The following is a 19,575-nucleotide window of genomic DNA, read 5'->3' as shown; positions in this document are numbered from 1 at the left end:
AATATGGGGAAGCCAAAGCTGTAACTGGCGATGGATGACGCCCACCATTCCCCTGGTGAATCTGAGGGGGAGGGGAACAACGTCACGGACAACAATGCCGACATCAGAGTGCCAAATAAATTAGGTCCAAGAAAATATTTGTATGAATATTCCGAGAATCACGTCCCACAGGTTTTTAAGAAAATATCAATCCTAATTGTACATACACGAGCAGAGCACAAGATTTTCAACCATTTTTGCTTTCAAAGCTATACATAACTGTAGTGCATGCATGTATTACATACACAAATCTCCTCTTACTAATTCAAAACAGAAAATAAATAGAAAGCCAATAAAACAAAAGGTTCCAGTTAAGATTTTCAATTTTTCTCCCTCTGAAGAAAGAAATTAAACACACATGATACACAAATCTATAATATAGTCAACCCTTTACTACCTCAGTCTCACGTTCCCTCCAAAACATCATCAGTCTTATGACTCTTTCATCTGTTTTTCTTCTTTTTTTTTTTTTTTATCAGGATCAGTCAGCAGTCATTGGTTGTGTCATGCAACACCTGAATCGAGCCTTCCGAACAGTTGTCATGATCTCGGTCTCTGCATTCTCAAGCATTCCTACAATTTCAGCAAATGGTGGCCGGACATCAGGGTTGGGGTCCCAGCATCTGGTCATGATTTCACGGAGAACAGGTAAGCAATCATTGGGTATAATCGGGCGAACATTTTTGTTTACAACTGCAAATGCTGCCTGTACTGCTGTCATGTTCTGAAATGGAAGCATTCCAGTGATAAGCTCCCAAAGAACAATCCCAAAGCTATACACATCCACTCTTTGTGTGTAAGGCCTATGCTGGATCATCTCCCTGCCATATATTGGAAAATATATTGGATCAAAAAATACATAGTAGACTCGTTCTCCAGAAGCACCGGAAACATATAGATTATATATAGAAATATGCTAACTCAAAATACAATCATCCATATATCTCCAATTTTCTGGATCACAACCAGGATGCACATCAAAATAATATTAAAGGGAAAAAGGAAACAAAAAAAAACTTACGGAGCCATCCAACGGTATGTTCCAGTCTCAGGTGTCATTCCTTCCGTTTGCACCTCAATCCGAGCAACACCGAAGTCAGCAATTTTAATTGATTTATCCCCAAAAATCAAAAGATTATCAGACTTCAAATCCCTGTGGATCAACCCAAGTCCATGAACATATGCCATTCCTCTAGCAACATCCAAAGCCTGTTTGACGGCCAATTTTAGGGGAACTGATCGATTCTGACGTTTCATTAAAGACTGTCTAACGGAACCCCCTTTGGCATATTCCGTTACGATGCACCATACCATCGGTTTTCTGCATGCACCAATGAAACGAACTATATTGGGATGCTTTAGTGTAGCCAGCATCATAACCTCCTGCTGAAACTGTTGTTCCATCAACTGAGCCTTTGATAAATCATTTTCAGGCCTTTCCAAGATTTTGATAGCAACATCTTCACCATTGTAAGTACCCCTGTAGAGTTTCCCAAAAGCTCCTTGAGCAAAGGCCTCGCCCATATTAAGCTTCCTTAAATCAATTGTCCACTCGTCAAAATTTTCAAGTCCCTCAGTAGGAGAATTGCTATCCATTAGAGCTTGAGCCAAAGCATCATCACTCAGTGCATGTGTGACTCTTCCTCGACGATTTACACTGTTTTGAACAGAGTAGTTATCATTTGCACGCCGCCGCAACCCTTGGTGGTTCAATATGCGAGTATGGGAATCATTAGACCCAACACTACTATTATCTATGGACATCGCAACAGATCCCCCACCATTACTTGTTTGCATGCTGTCAATCGACATATTAGTACCCTCCCCAAGCTTATGGTAAAAGCCTTGAGAGAAATCATAATAGTTGTCAGTTGTATGCTTGTTGAGATCTATTAATCCAGGGAATTTAGCACCACCTTCCAACATCTTTTCAGTCTTGTAAACAAAAGAACTTTATATCTTCTTATTCCTTCAGAATCTGAAAATGGAAATGTTAAGCATTTCTATTTATAAACATTATTTACAAAAAACAACTCCAACAAAGGTAACTCCCTGTATGGTATGCATTTCATTTACCATTCTTCACAAATAATTAATGCAAAAAACCTTTTATCAATATAATAATCTAACATCCTTTTTTTTGTTGAATAAGTAATCATATACTGCATCTAAATTCAAGAGATTGCTTTCAATTTCACAAATCAAAACAAATGGGTATGAGGAAAACCCTACTCAACAGTAACATTTTGTTCAGAATCAAAACGACAAATGAGATGCATATATAAAAGGAAAATACCCACAGAGTCTAAGTCTAATAGCATTCCCTTTTACAAGTCAATGCACAAGAAGACTCCATTAGAACCAAAATTGACGACAGCAACAACAACAACAAGAATAATAGCAATTGGTAGAGACCATACCACAAGACTCACCAGCAGCATAATCCCTAATCCTTGTATCAAAAGCTACCAAATATGACTGAGAAACATGCGAAAGGTGAAACAGCTCGTTAGTCAAACGAAGTACGGAATTAAAAATTAATAAAATGTTAAAAAGGAAATAAATTAAATTGAGCTAAATTCTCCTCAATTAACGAGCTTGTGAGTGAAATTACAAATCATATAAGGAAGAATCAAGAACAAAGAATAGGAAGTGTGAAAACCCTAAAATCCATGAAAGTCCTATTTGAAGACACGAAGTAAGAGACGTCAACTCGTAAGGTTTACCTGAACTGAGGAGGGAAAGGGAAAGAGTGTGTTTTTTGAGTTCTGATTGATCAAATCGAAACTTGAAGAGATCGAAGAGAATTGGAATTGAAGCTGAGAAAGAGAGATGGTTGAAGAAGAAGTGGTGTGAATGAAAAGGAAAAAAATAACACCGAAGACTGGACCAAATACAAAGAAAATAGAAATAGACAAAAAAAAAAAAGGAAAATGATGAATTGATGTCTCTTGATGAGTGATGACCTTTTTTTCTTTCTTTTTTTTTTTCCCTATTTTTCCATTTATTCTACAAATGTTTATAGAGAAATTCCTAATTGGATATGTCAATATGTATAAAAGATATTTATATTTATATTTTTATATTATTATCTTTTTATAAATTTATATAAATATACAATAAAAAATTATGTTTGGAGTGACGCTATAAAAAATAATAATGATATTATTATTTATATATAATACAAAAATATTAAAATAATAGATGTATAATTATTTTGTATGAACAAAAATAAAAATACTATAATTGTTCTTGTTTGATAGGAATATGAAATAAGAAAAAAATATTAAATAAAAGAGAGTTATATTATCTTTGTTAGCTATTTTTTTTTAGAAAAATGTATAATAATTTTAGAATATTTACTTCTAGAATATTTTAGAAAATTATCCTATTTTAAACATAAAAATAACATTTTAAGAAGACTTTGTATTTTTTTTTAGCAAAAACTAGTTAATAAGAATTTGGTTAACCTTTTACCAATTATAAAAATTCAATTATAAATTTTTAAATTATAAAAGTTTAATTTAAAATTTAATAAATTTATACAAAAAAATAATTAATTCTTTAATAAATAAATATTTGTTTATATTTTTATATTAATAAAACTATCAAACAAAATTTTGTGTATTTATTATTTGATGACTGATAATGAAATTTACTATTGTGGCTTCTACTTAAAGTGAAGATTTAACTTTATAATCAATTAATGTAACCATTCACTATATTAAATGTTTTGTTAAGACAATAGACTCGAGCCAAAATCTAATAATAATAGAGTAAATGTCAATTATAAATATGAAAATATGAATAATGAAAAATGTCAATACATAATAATTAAATATTTTTTTCTTTTTTCTTTAACTTCCTTTAATAATTAAGTAATTATTGTATATTTTTTTATCTAACTTTTTTTTAATTAAACTTTTGGGATTGAATAGTGTGAGACATGCTTGCTTTTTTTTTTTTTCCAAAGATAATATGTTATATTTCATTAATTATTAAAATATGAAATATAAAGATGTCCAAAAGCAGGACAGCATAATAAAAAGTGGGAATTTCCCAAAAACACTATACTGAAGGTATTCATCCAACGGTGCGTGGTTGAAAAACGAAGAGAAATCTTAAAAAAGAAAGAATGATAAATCCAATTGAATGCAACTAAGAGCTTGCCTCATGGAGATGACGACCTAAACTGGGAGTTCTTTGGATTTCACGGAGTAACTTGATAGAGCTTGCTAGAATGGCAGACGGCATAGAAGTAGAACCTTCAAAAATCAACTGGTTGCGAGCTTTCCAGCAGTTCCAGCAAATGATGGCAAGCAATTGAGGATTACGGTCAGCATTCTTCAACGGGTTACGTATCTCTGTTGATGCAGTCCACCATGTCCAAAAGTTGTTAGAACTCTGAGGGGGAAGACAGTCACGAAGATAACTCTGAGACCATACGTTTTTAATTCTAGAGCAATCGATCAAACAATGAGTGACTGTTTCCGTTGCTTCATGACAGCAGGGGCATATTGGTGATATAGATGGGATGCGGTGATGAATCTGAGCAAGTACCGGAAGTCGGCCATGGAGAGCTTTCCAGATAAATAGCTTAATTTTGTGAGGCAAGTTCAACTTCCATAGATCAATCCACGGCTTTTTCTGCTGCTTATAATTAGGGCAGAGCTCCAGAGGCAGATGGTAAAATAAATAGCCAATTCTGTAACCTGAAGCTGTATCATATTGCTTGGATTTGTTCAAATCCCATTGCAATTTGTCCCTACTCTGCTAAATTTTAACTGACAAAATCCTGTTTGCAACATCTTGGGGAAATAATTCTTGAATGAGATTCTGAGTCCAATTTCTATCTTCAGTAATTAGATCTTTAAATCTTGGAACCAACTCAGAAATAGCCTGTCTATTTTGCATGTCAGAAATCATTAAAGGATACGGAGGAGGCAACCAAGGATCCTCAAAGGTTCGGATATCCTCACCAGTATCCACAGCCCAATTAAGACATTTTTCAACAATCTTTCGGCCTTCCAGTATGCTCCTCCATCCCCAAGAAGGTAAGACTCCAATTTCTGCCGTTATAGCATTACCATTGCTAAAGTATTTACCTCTTAGGATTTTGGATAATAAGGAAGTAGGCTGTGTTACCAGTCGCCAAAACTGTTTTCCTAAAAGCGCCAGATTTTGGATTCTGAGATCTTTAAATTCAAGGCCTCCTTCTTTTCGTGGGCGAGTCATAGTGTCCCAACTAATCCAAGCCATCCGCCTTTCAGAACCTTATTGTCTCCACCAGAACTGAGAAAGTAGAGAGTGAATTTTCAAAATTAAACCATCAGGCAACTTGAAGTAAGACAATGTATAGATAGGAATAGCTTCTCCCACTGCCTTAAGCAATACGTGTCTACCACCTGACGAAAGAAGATTGCGCTTCCACCCTTGGATTCTTTTCCGAACCTTTTCTTTGATCATACTAAAAGAAGCCTTTTTCGATTTAGAGACTGTAGAAGGCAAACCAAGGTATTTATCCTGAGTCCCAATATGATTAATATTCATAGAGTTAGCCAGTAGTGTACGACTAGTGGAGGGAGTGTTGTGGCTAAAGAATACAACAGATTTATTAAGATTTACCCTCTGGCCACTGATGCTTTCATAAGAATTCAATAAATGCAGACTATTTGAACATGCTTCAGGATTAGCCTTACAGAATAAGATGGAATCATCAACAAATAGGAGGTGGTTGACCTTGGGATATCACCTATGTATCTGAAGACCCTGAATTAGTCTGTTTTGTTTTGCTTTGTGTAGCAAGAAGGAGAGACCTTCTGCACAGAAAAGAAAAATATAGGGGGATAGATGATCTCCTTGTCGAATACCTCTATTTGGTTTGAAGAAACCATAAGGTTGTCCTTCCACAATAACAGAATAAGAAACAGTTGTCACTAATTCTCGAATCCACATGATCCACCGGGAGTCAAAACCTAACTTCTCTAATATAAACTAAAGAAAGTGCCATTCCACCCTATCATATGCCTTACTCATATCTAATTTTAGCGCCATTTCATTTTCGAGACCCCTTTTTTGTTCTTCAAGTAATGCATACACTCGTGAGCAATTAGGATATTATCAGAGATTAATCTGCCTTTAATAAAAGCACTCTGCGTATGGCTAATTAGTCTATTCATCATACTCTGAAGCCTATGTACAAATACTTTGGAGATAATCTTGTAAAAGACTGAAGATAGGCTTATTGGTCTTACCTGAGTCATGTCTTTAGCATTAGAAATCTTGGGAATAAGACAGATCTGAGTGTGGTTAAAACCTTTCAAGATTCTGCCCCCAGAAAAGAAGCTCTTAACTGCTCGAAACACATCACCACTAAGTATGTTCCAGAAGCTTTGAAAAAATTTTGCTGTCATACCATCATCTCCTGGAGCACTTTGAGGATAAATGCTAAATGTTGCGCGTTTCACTTCCTCTATAGTCACTGGTCTTTGAAGCCTACGGTTCATGTGAGCTGTAACCTTAGGTTCAAAATCAGTAAACAGAAGTTCAGGGTTCTCATGACAAGTGGAGGAAAAGATGTCCTTGAAATAAGATTCAGCCACAGAAGCAATACCTGCATTTGAAGTAGCCACTTCACCATCACTGCCAGTTAGTTGCCAAATTATATTCCTTCAGGTTCGATTTCTAAATTTCTGATGGAAGAAAGCTGTATTCTGATCACCAGATTTGAGCCATTTGACTCTAGACTTATCTTTCCAATAAGATTCCTCATTTTGCAATGCTTTTTCAAGTTTGTCCCCTATTTCTGAAATGATGTCGCCTCCATGAATTCCTGCTAAACAAAGTTCCTCTAATTCCGACTGTAGTAAATCAATCTCCACCTTCGAATTAGATCTGTGTTCTTGCTGCCATCTGACAATCTTATGCCGACAATGCTTTATTTTTTGAGCTAGGATATACATGACTGAACCATCAATCTGTTCATGCCAAACCTCTCTAACAATCTGCCTTATTTCATCATTGGAACACCATCTTTCTTGGAATTTGAATCGACGTTTAGATATCACAGTTCTCGGATTAGAGTCTAAGAGAAGAGGGGCGTGATCCGAACCTGATTCTGACAGTCTAAGAACCGTTGCTTTGGGATAGAGTTGCTGCCAATCAACTCCTACCAGAAATCGGTTCAGTCTTTGCTGTATCAACTCATCACCCCTCCGTCTATTTGACCAAGTGAATGGTCTTCCGACCATACCAATATCAATCAGGGAATTATCATCAATAAAACTATTAAAGATTTCAATAGAAGAAGGAGATTTAGCACCCCCACCTTCTTTCTCCAATTGATTAGAAATGGCATTAAAATCCTCCATTAACACAACCTTACCATCGAACTGTTGGGTGACTGAAGTTAATTCAGCAAATTGAGCCATTCTATGTTAATAATTTGAACTGAGATAAACACCTAGAACACCATAGGGATCATTAGAACCCGCTGTCAGAATTGATGCTGCAATGAAAAATCTACCATGCTGTAAAATCTGAACAGTGCAACCATCCCTCCATGCCATTGCCAAACCCCCTGATAATCCATCCAGATCCACAATAAACCATTCTTTGAAACCACAAGATCTTAGTTTTCCTTCAACTTGTCGAGATTGATTTTTTGTTTCACAGATAAAACCAACATCGGGGGAGTAGGATTTGCAAATCCCTTTAAGATTGTGGATTGTCAGGGGTCTCCTCAAACCCCGACAATTCCACGAGAGCAGTTTCATATTTCTTTGGGTGCCACTTGAAGGCTGGCACCCTCCACCGTTATAGCAATTATACGAGGGTTCTGAGTCTCTGATTTGTTGCTCATGGTGTAGAGAAAATCAGAATTGGTATTCAATGATTCCAAAGAGAAATAAGATATATGGAATGAGTAAATTAAAAAACGGAATGAATTAAAAGAGGAATGAATTGGGAGAGAAAACGAAAATTAGGGAGCTAAGTGGAAAAGAAATTAAGAAAAGAAAGTAGAAGAAGATGGAAAGGAATTTGACGACGAAAAGACAAAGAAAGGTGTAACCATGAAGGCGGCGCAGTGAAACCCTAGTAGAGCGTCTGACGCTAGATGAGGAGTACGTACTCCCTAGTATGAGGCATGCTTCACACACACTTTTATTGCACTAAAATACACAACATCACCACCGTTATCAATTAAATGCTATAATGTAACGTTTCATTTGTATTATTTTTATTATTATTATTATTATACACGAAATTTTCATATTTCTCTCTAAGGCAATGTAAATATTGTTGGATAATTTTGATAAATATAAAAATATTTTTTTATAATTAATTATAAATACAGTACTTTTTAACTACTTCTTATATGTTCATATAAAATAAGATAATATGCATAATATCTTAAATTAAAATACATAATATTTTATTTTAATAATAAATATATAAAAAAATATTATATCTATAATTAATTATAAAAATATAAAAATATTATTCATATAATACTTTTATATTTATCAAAACTATCAACTAATAACAAATATTACTTGAATATATAAAATTATTATTATTAATATTATTTATTAATAAACTATTTTGTCTCTCAAAATGATAAAATATACAGAACGTTAGTATAATTTTTGCATGGAACATCAGTTTCTTCTTCTTCTTTTTTTTTTTTTAAATATTTGTCAAAAATATTGCATGTGATTTTGATTCTTAAACGAGACATTATTCATGTAATGTCAACTAAACTAATAAAATTGTATAAAAAAGGAAAGATAGAATAAATATTGCATGCATTTTTAAGATTAGTAAGAAAAAATTGTAAAAATAATAAAATAAAATTTATTTTTTATTTTTATTTATTTAAAAAGATTTTCAAGAATACGAAATGTTAAGATAATTGCATATAACATACTAATCAAATAAACCTTTAAGTACTGGATTACCGAGATTTTGAGTGAAATCACAAAAGCATAAAAGGAAGAGTTAAGAACAAACAATAAAAAGCGTAAAAACTCTAAAATCAAAGTCCTGATTGAAGATACTAAGTAAGAGACATCAACTTGTAAGGTTTATCTAAACTGAGGAGGTAGAGGGGAAAAAAATATATTTTTTGTTCTTGAAATTTAGCAAAAATTTTAAATTTTAATATTATCCTTAAGTTTTATTTTGTTTTAATTTTATTCCAAAAAAATTTTATTTGCATCAAATGTACTCTCGACGATTAAATTTTTAAAAAATTTACAACCAATCTGATGATAATGTATGAAAATTATACTTGATTTGCTTGTGTTGAGGGGTTGTTCTTGTGAAATTGTTGTTGAATTGGTCTTAAATTTTTTGAAAAATTAGCCGTTAGGAATATATTTGATATAAATCGAAAATTTTTAGGATAAAATTGAAACAAAATAGAATTTAGGAGTATTTTTAAAATTTTTGTCAAACTTTAAAGATAAAAAAATATACTTTATAAAAAAAAAAGTGTGGTTTTGGAAGTTTGACCGATCAAATTGAAGTTTGAAGAGATTGAAGAAAATTGGAATTGAAACCGACAAAGAGAAAGAAAAAGAGATGGTTGAGGAATGAGGAAGAAGATTTGAATGAAAGGAAAAAAATAATACCAAAGATTGGATCAAATAAAAAACAACAACAAAAAATAGAAATAAAAAAAAGAAAAATGATGAGTTGATATCTTGACGAGTGATGACCTTTTTTTTCTATTTTTTTATTTATTCTACAAATATTTATAGAGGAATATTCTTATTGGACATGTTAACCTGCATAAAAGATATTTACATTTTTATTTTGATAATATTAATTTTTTAAATTTATATAAATATACAATAAAAAATTTATGTGTGGAGTGACACTATGAATAATAATAATGATATTATTATTTATATATAATATAAAAATACTAAAATAATAGATGTATAATTATTTTGTATGAACAAAAATAAAAATACTACAATAGTTCTTGTTTGATAGGAGTATGAAATAAGAAAAAAAATATTAAATAAAATAAAGTTATATTATCTCTATTTTAGATACAATATTTGTGTTCTTATTTTTTTAAATTTTAATTATTTTATTTATTTTTATAATTTTGTTAAATTTTTAGTTAAATTTTTATAATTTAAAATTTTATTAGATATTTTTTTATAAATAAATATAATAATTTTAGAATATTTACTCCTAGAATATTTTAGAAAATCATCTTATTTTAAACATAAAAATAATATTTTAAGAAGACTTTATATTTTTTAACAAAGGCTAGTTAATAAAAATTTAATTCAAAATTTAGTAAAATTTACAAAAAATAATTAATCTTTTTTCTCTTACCTCCTTTAATATTTAAGTAATTATTGTATCAATTTTTGTTTGTATCTAATTAAACGTTTGGAATTGGTAACGCGTGATTCGTGCTTCACTCACACTTTTATTGCACTAAGATACAGATTATCACCGTTATCAATTAAATGCTATAATATAATGCGTCAAGAAAAATGTTTTGCAGACGTATGCACGAGTTTTTCATGTTTCTCCTTAAGGTGATGTAAATATTAAAAGGATAATTTTGATAAATATAAAAATATATTTTATAATTAATTATACAATCTCGTTACGTTACCAGCATTTCTACCAATTTCTGTCAACTCTTATTTATAATTGTGTTTAATGAAAGTGTCTTTGCAAATGTGTCTAATAAAAATGTCTTTTTTATGACTATATTTAATAGAAGTGTCTTTATATATATTTTTTCTGGATATATCTCTTTATATATGTGTTTAAAATATAATAATTAATTATTATTGATAATAAATTAACAAATAATTTGTTGGTACCTATACTTTTTCTTAATTATAACTACCATATTCTCTTATATGTATAATATTTTATTCTAATAATGAATATATAAAAGAGTACTCAGAGAATTTTAGTTTATATATAATATTTTATTTTAATAATGAATATATAAAAGAGTACTAAGAAAACACTGTAATTATAATTAATTATAATAGTATAAAAATATTATTGATATGATATTTTTATATTTAACAAAATTATCCATTAATAACAAATATTATTTGAATATATAAATTATTATTAATATTATTTACTACTTAACTATTTTGTCTCTCAAAATATATGAAACGTTAGTATAATTCTTGAAATATGTATGCAATATCAATTTTATTTTTTTTAAAAAAAATATTTGTGAAAAATATTGGATGTGATTTTGATTCTTAAACTGTACATCATACATGTAATGTCAAATAAACTAATAAAATTGTACAGAGAATGACGGGTGGAATAAATATTACATATATTTTCAAGATTTGTAAAAAAATGTAAAAATAATAAAATAAAATAAAATTTTATTTTTTATTTTTGTTTATGTAGTAAGATTTTCAAAAGTTCAAAATGTTAAAAATAATTACATATAACATGTTTACTTATCAAATAAACCTTTAAGCACAATATTAAGCACAGTAGAACTATGATATGAACTTATGATTAGAAGTGTTTGCAGGTTGTTATTTGGAAAACACTTCTAATTCCGCTTGGTAGTTGTTAGCCAAGAAACCAGTTTGCTTTTTTGTCCATAAATTTGGATACATTTGAGTTTTAGACCATAAGTAGGCTTAACACATTTAAGGAATAATCTTTAGTAGATAGGCCTCCTACTATTTCTAATTTCAACAAAATTAGGATATAGTTGAGCCAAAAGGATTCATTTTCCTTTCATTTACTATTAGTAGTAGTAAGTGAAGGAGGTTTTTATTATAAAATTTTGCGAACAAAATTTTTTTTCTGTTCTCTCACTGCACTTATGTGTTTTCTATTCTTTTTCTCCGACAAAACCTTCGATCAAAAGAGGCTACGTCCAAAGAGGACATTCATGAGATCACGAACTCCTACCACCACTACGGCAAGGACTAGACCAGCAACAACGAAACCTGACGAAGGTGAGAAAAGAGCTGGGCTAAGGCTAAGAGGGATGGATGGTAGGAGAACTGGAAAGTGAGCAGACTAGTAGGTAGTGTTTGATGGAGAGATAGAGACGGAAAGACTGACTGAAAGACAGAGACTAAGAGACAGGATTAAAATAAATTTCAGTATTCTGTTTGGTGTAAAATAGAAGACAGAAATTGAAACAGGAATGAAACTCTAATTTAATTTGCACAAAGGGTAAAATTGAAATTAATTAATTGAAATAAGGGTATTTTAGGTATAAAATGTTATTAAAGTTTCAATCTCCATCTCTAAAAATTTTAGTCCATGTGTCCTTACTTTTTAGAGGTACTGAAATACTGAAATTTTAGAGACAGAAACAGAAATTTTAATACTAGTCTTTGAACCAACAAACATAATACTGAATCTCAAATTCTTAATCTCTGTCTCAGAACCTCAAAACAAACGCTACCGTAGTGTCCAAGTTGAAAATTTCTTTAGCAAGGCAGTCAAAGGAAAAAAAAAAGTCTAATTGTAGAGAATGAAGATACTACTGAATTTCTAATGTCTCAATATGAGAGACTCAATAATATTTATTTTGGGCGGGAAATTGTAGGACATGAGAAGGCCAATTGTCCCAAGTCTCAACAGACCCAAAAAAATAACACTGGAGGTAAAGAAAACAATGATAAAACTCTTCAAAAGAACAATGGAGGTGAGAGCTAAGATAGGAGAAAAGCTCAGAAGGACAAAAGATAAGGGCAAAGACATCATTGAGGATGGAGGCCCTTCTCAGAAATCCAATAATGCTGAAAGACCCGAGGATAAACCATTGCTACTAGACTAGTCTAAAAATTCTAACAAAATATACTCAAATATCCATATGCAGCAACAACAAAGTACACATTTGCTATCTTCACCATAAATCGAATGAACTATCCTTAAAAATCATCGTAATTGTTGTGCCAGAGTAAAATCAACTCAATAAAATCGTGAGAAAACCTGAACCAAAGTCACTGAATTTTAACTTTGTTAATACATATATAATGATTGAAGCTATTATGATATATGCGAATAAGACTAGAGGAGGCAGAGCCTATGAAGGAAGCATTGTCCCAGAGGGGCGGCTAATAAAGCTTTTAGCCGCACCTTAGGAAAAATTCTAAGAACCCAGAAATATTACATGAGAATTAAACTGGAGAACAAAGAATGTTAGATTCTGCCTGATTTTCTCCTTGATTGCAATTTCTAGGATTTGAGATCAAGACCTTTAAGGTGGGAAGGAAGAGATATGCCATGTGAGTTAAGACTCATTAGTGAATAATTATGCTTCATATAGTGTAATCTCTTGTCTTGGGCTTAGGCTCATTATGTTACCAAAAATAATATTTATTTAAGAGTTTAAATCTTATTTCATCTATGAAAAAAATTTTAAATTTTATATCATTTTAATACATGTACTTTTTATTTTTGTCTTTATCTATTTCTTTAAATTTGTATTTTATTTCTAAAACCAAATGCCAAAATATAGAAAAAGAGACTCATGCAAAATAAAATAATTGCAAAGGAAGAGAAGTATTTTTCTTCCTTCCAAAAATAGATAATCTCATTTATGGAGAAGAATTTAAGAAAACTCATAAGATATGATCTTGAATCAAATCTATATGTTGAACTTAAGAATAGTTCAATGCTAAAAAAAGGGTAGGAAATGAAATAAATCACTCTGAATTTCATAAAGTTTTGTCACAAGAGATAATATTCACTCAAAAAAAGTTTGGACCAATTTGTTTGGATTTGGATACAAAAATGCTTGGATGTGTAATTGGACTGAAATTAAAAATAAGTCATCATCATATTTTTTTAGGCCAAATTTAATGCCAATCACTTTCAAAATGCATCTCAGATGCAAGCTAGCAAGCATAGTGATCCTCACTCGTTCTCTGTAAATTCTAGACAAACTTATCCTTAAACGCTTTTTGATAGGTGTTATGATGAGAGTGTTAGTTAAGACAGGTAGTTCTGTTGTGAGTCAGCACAAGTCACACCTTTAGCACAAGTCACACCTTTAGCACACGTCACACCTTTCCACACCCTTAAGCAACTCTCTAGAAGCTTCCATCACTCTCTATAAGTAGATGCATGCTATTGTACTGAATTGATTTTGATTCATTCTTTTGAGTAATCAATAAAGTTCATTTTCCTCTATTCTCTTCCTCAATCTTCAATCTCCTTTCTCCTTTCTTTTTCAATCCTCACCCTCTAAGATATGATACCTTCATGGTATCAGAGCTTATGGTGCTACAGCTTCTGCGAAATCACAAATTCAGAAGAGTTCAAGCTAATTCAAGCTGAGTCATGATCGCTCAAGGATTTGTAGTAACACCGATCTCAATGAAGTTGGATGAGAAAAATTTTCTGCAATGAAAAGACCAGGCATTCTCAACAATTGAAGGAAATGATATGCTAACTCATATTACAGAAAAAGGAATCCCTCAGCAATACCTAGCAACCGAAGACGAGACCAATGTATCGTTGAATCCGCAGTATCAACAATGGAAAAGATAAGATGCTTTGCTCAAGTCATGGATCTTGGCTTCGATGAGTAAACTGTTTACCACACGGATGGTTGGAAGAGGCTTGAAGATCATTTCGCATCTCAGATCAAAGCCAAGGTAATGCAGTTAAAACACAAGCTCAGTGCTCTTCAAATTGGAGCATCTGTAACTGAGTATGTCCTTTCAATTAAGAGCACAATTGATGCATTAGTCTCAGTAGGTGAAGCAATAACTGAAAGTAATAATGTAAATGCAATCTTGCATGGTTTAACCGCAGAGTATTCTTCGGTCTACACCTCTGTGCTAGCAAGATCTCAGTGCATAACAGTTGCCGAATTGGAAGCCCTACTGCTGGCTCATGAGAGCATGCTCACAAGGTTCAGGAAGCCAGAGGCATTTGTTCAAGCTAATATTGCTCAATTTGACAGAGAAGATTTTAGAGGTGGACTTCGAGGACGAGGAGGACGCACGTTTAGAGGAGGCAGAGGCTACTTCAATGGAGGTAGATCTCTACAAGATTCCTCAGTGCAAGAACATACAAACTGTAGATTTAGTGGCCAGACTGTAGGTGACAGAAGACAGTCTAATAGAGGTGGTAGGATGAACAATATAAGAGGTTATCAGGCTAAGAAACCACATTGTCAAGTGTGCAATAAAATAGGTCACACAGCTCGAACTTGCTGGTATAAGTATAGTGAAGACTTCTATGAAGGTTACTATGAAAATGAAAATGGAGGATATGGTGGATACAGCAAAGCAAGCAATCAACCCTATGACAATGAAGGGTACAACAGTGGAAACAATCAGGTCCCTCAGCAAGTGTCTCAGCCTCGTGCCAACTTCTGTAATGTTCTGGCAACACCTGCTACAGTTCAGGATCCGAATTGGTATCCTAACTCAGGAGCTACGCATCATATGACTCACACTGAGCAGAATCTGTTAGAGAAGGAGGAGTATTGTGGTGATGAGCAAGTTATAGTAGGCAATGGAACAGGTTTGCCAATTTCTTTTGTTGGTAATTTGTGCATTAAATCTGAGCTCTAGATTATAACACCTTAGAAAACTGCTATGTGTGCCAAAAATAACAAAGAATTTGATGAGTGTATATCAATGTTGCTGTGACAATCAAGTCTTCTTTGAATTTCATGATGATAGGTGCTGCATAAAAACCAAAGACACTAAAGAGATTGTTCTTCAAGGCATTGTTCACAAAGGCCTTTATAAGTTCACAACTGGTCAAAGCAAACCAAAAGCATACACTTCTGCATTAGGAAATAAGGGTGATATCCTGATTTGGCATGCTAGATTAGGCCACCCAAACTATAGCATTGTATCACAAGTATTAAAGACTTGTCAAATTCCCTCTTCTATAACCAAACTTAAATACTCAGCTTGTTGTATTAGAAAATCCCACCATTTACCTTTCTCTTCCTCTCAAACTGTGTATAACCATCCCTTGGAGTTTGTACATTCTGATATTTGGGGGCCAGCACCCATTTCAGACACTAATGGACATTGGTACTTTGTAAACTTTATCGATGCATTCTCAAAATATACATGGCTTTATCTCATTAAATCTAGAACTCAATTAAAATCAGTATTTAATCACTTCCAATAAATGGCTGAATTGCAATTAAATACAAAGTTGAAAATGTTGCAAAGTGACAATGCTGCTGAGTATAAAAGCTTATCTAAGCTGTTGCAAGCAAAATGAGTTGTATGCAGGTTTTCATGTCCTCATGTTCATCAGCAGAATGGAGCTGCTGAAAGGAAGCATCGCCATGTGGTTGAAATGGGCCTTACTTTACTTGCAGGGACATCCATGCCTATTAGATTTTGGGGAGAAGCATTTACTACTATTTCCAAGCTCATAAATATGCTTCCAACACCAGTGTTAGAGGGCATGTCTCCTACTGAAAAACTGTTTGGAAAAACGCCTTCTTATGACCAGCTTCGAGTCTTTGGATGTTTATGCTTCCCTCATCAAAGATCTTACAATAAACACAAGCTAGATTTTAGGTCCTCACCTTGCACATTCATTGGGTATGGCACATCTCACAAGGGATACAAATATCTTACTCAGGATGAGAAAGTTATTATCACCCCTCATGTTGTATTCTTTGAAGACAAGTTTCCTTTTCAACAAGCTACACAGCAGGTTCCTAGTAAATCTGTATCAGCTTCTGAAGATGCCTTACCTCCCTCTATTCCAACCATTCCACTCATCCCTAGGCCTTTGTCAAATATAGTTGAACCAAGGCAGTCTCGGTCTCAGCAGGTTAGCTTTAGCCATTTAGTCTCAAGTCAGCAGGTCTCTCCCTCTCAAGACAGTTTGAACCACAACTCAGCCAATTCTTCACCTTCAACTCTTCCTCAACCATCAACCTCACCCCTCATACCTCAGTTACCAATAGCAGCTTCCTCTATTCCCACTCCTATCCCTATCAATGACATTGAGATACCAATTTCAGAGGATTCTGAACCTGTACCTGTTGTTGTTAATTCTCACTCAATGATCACTAGAAGTAAGGCTAGAATTTTTAAGCCAAAAGTCTTTTCTGCCAGTGTAAAGCCAAGAACTATGAAGCAAGCTTTGAATTCTCCAGAATGGAGAGCTGCTATGAATCTGAAATATGATGCACTAATCAGGAACAACACGTGGGTATAAGTAAGCCTTCCACCCAACAGAGAAGCCATAGGCAGCAGGTGGGTATTCAGGGTGAAATACAATGCAGATGGCTCTTTACAAAAGTACAAGGCAAGGCTAGTAGCTCAGGGGTATGCTCATAAACATGGATCTGACTTCACAGAGATCTATAGCCCAGTGGTGAAGCCTACTTCCATTAGATTGTTGCTGTCCATCGCTGTATCCAAATCTTGGGTAATCAGATAGTTAGACGTTAATAATGCCTTATTGCATGGTGATTTAATGGAGGAAGATTATATGAGGCAGCCTTCAGGGTATGAACAAGAAGATCCTTCCTTAGTATGCAAGCTTACAAAGACTTTCTATGGGCTGAAGCAAGCCCCAAGAGAGTGGTATCATAAGCTGGCAAGTGGATTAAGGAAGATTGGCTTTGCAGCTACCAAGTCTGATGTCTCAGTTTTTGTCAAAATTGTTGATGGACTCCAAACTTATGTGCTTGTGTATGTAGATGATATCATTGTGACTGATGAATCTTCTGCGCTTGTAACAGATGTGATAGCTAAGCTGAACAAAAAGTTTGCTCTCAAAGATATAGGATACCTACACTACTTCCTTGGAATTCAAGTAACCAGAACTTGTGATGGTGGTCTAGTGCTCACTCAGCAGAAACATGTTGGAGAAGTATTAAAAAAAGCTGGTATGGTTGGCTGTGCCTCCTGCCACACACCTCTGCCATCCACTGTGAAGATCTCAGCTCTTGGTGGGTCTAGCTTCTATGACCCAAAGCTATACATATCGATCATTGGTAGCCTACAGTATCTCACAATAACAAGGCCTGAAATCTGCTACAGTGTTAACAAGCTGTCTCAATTTGTTCAAGCTCCTTTGGACTGTCATTGGAGAATGGTTAAACGGGTACTAAGATACTTGAGTGGCACAGCAAGCTACGGCTTACATATAAAACAGGATTTCTCTATGGGCGTAAATGCTTATAGTGACTCAGACTGGGCTAGGGATCCAGATGATAGGAAGTCCACCAGTGGTCATTGTGTCTTTCTTAGCTCAAATTTGATCTCTTAGGCGTCAAAGAAGCAGTCGGCAGTAGCTAGATCAAGTACTGAGGCTGAATATTGAAGTATGACAGATGCAGTAGCAGAGTTAATTTAGGTAAAAACCATGATGAGTGAATTGCTGTATCCATCACCTGAAGCACCAATGTTGTATTATGACAATCTCAGCGCAGTTTTGCTTGCTGCCAATCCTATCCTCCACTCCAAGTCCAAGCACTTCGAGATTGATCTGCATTTTGTTAGGGATCATGTCAACAATAAAAAGATTCGGGTCAGCCATATCCCACGGTCAGTGCAGCTAGCTGACATTCTTACAAAGGCAATACCCTCAGAGAGCTTTCTCCATTTTCGTGCCAAGCTCAGTGTTCATGATCAGCAACTTCTTGCTGGAAGTCAGAATTGTTCATCTTCAACAGAGTAGAATGAAGTTTGCTGGAGATGATGATAAGTGTATAGCTGTCAACAAAACAAAACAAAGATAAGTAGAGATGATGATATGTGTTATGATGAGAGTGTTAGTTAAGACAGGTAGTTCTGTTGTGAGCCAGCACAAGTCACACCTTTCCACACCCTTAAGCAACTCTCCAGAAGTTTCAATCACTCTCTATAAGTAGATGCATACTATTGTACTGAATTGATTTTGATTCATTCTTCTGAGTAATCAATAAAGTTCATTTTCCTCTATTCTCTTCCTCAATCTTCAGTCTCCTTTCTCCTTTCTTCTTCAATCCTCACCCTCTAAGATCTGATACCTTCACTTTTGACACCTTCTTGATATGCATATATACCTAAGATAAGATGAACAAGTGAACAACGAACAAAACTAACACCATTTAAGCACCTTTGAAAGTTGGATGGCTTTGATGGAGTCTTAGACACTGTCCAATATAAAACTTTTTCGGAGACTCTTAAGAAAAAACTCACCCTAACTTAGTTCAACTCCAAAGTGGCAAATTATACTTGCCTTCTAGGACAGGCAATAAAATCGAATCTTGACTATGAAGAGAAGTATACAAAAGAGCTACCTCATCAACATGTTCTCCATAGTATAAAAAGTATCAGAAACATTTGGTTACAGAAAGATATTAATAAAAAACAATTAGAATTTATTAATTTTTATAACAAATAATGAATGTTAAATAGGACAAGTTTTGACTTTTTTTTTGTTTTTTTTGTATTACCAAAAAAGTATATTGGGCCTAAGACAATGATCAGCCACGTCTCAAAAAAAAAAAACATAATCTGGATCATACCCGTGTAAGATCCTATCTAAATCCGAAAGAGATCTATACCT

At 33.5% G+C, this 19,575-nt stretch overlaps 1 protein-coding gene across 4 annotated transcripts; it reads right to left on the bottom strand.

Moving 5' to 3' along the window:
* Positions 1–213: 213 nt before the first annotated feature.
* Positions 214–3,078, bottom strand: LOC112751379 (serine/threonine-protein kinase STY13). 4 transcript variants are annotated; one of them, XM_025800493.3, is made up of 4 exons: positions 2,766–3,078; positions 2,472–2,517; positions 1,061–2,017; positions 214–860 (listed from the first exon to the last, which is right to left on the bottom strand). In XM_025800493.3, exons 3-4 carry the CDS (start codon positions 1,963–1,965, stop codon positions 521–523), a joined length of 1,245 nt encoding a protein of 414 aa, XP_025656278.1. In that variant the 5' UTR covers positions 1,966–2,017; positions 2,472–2,517; positions 2,766–3,078; the 3' UTR covers positions 214–520. The 4 variants fall into 4 exon arrangements, with proteins under 4 accessions (XP_025656278.1, XP_025656277.1, XP_025656279.1 ...); XM_025800492.3 differs by having other exon boundaries at positions 2,460–2,517; positions 2,766–3,033; XM_025800494.3 differs by having other exon boundaries at positions 1,061–2,008; positions 2,766–2,918.
* Positions 3,079–19,575: the final 16,497 nt, after the last annotated feature.

This window comes from Arachis hypogaea, chromosome 15, assembly GCF_003086295.3.
Source record: "Arachis hypogaea cultivar Tifrunner chromosome 15, arahy.Tifrunner.gnm2.J5K5, whole genome shotgun sequence".
Lineage (NCBI taxonomy): Eukaryota > Viridiplantae > Streptophyta > Magnoliopsida > Fabales > Fabaceae > Arachis > Arachis hypogaea.
Note: the sequence above shows the minus strand (reverse complement) of the source record. Positions and strands in the feature narration are given on the sequence as shown.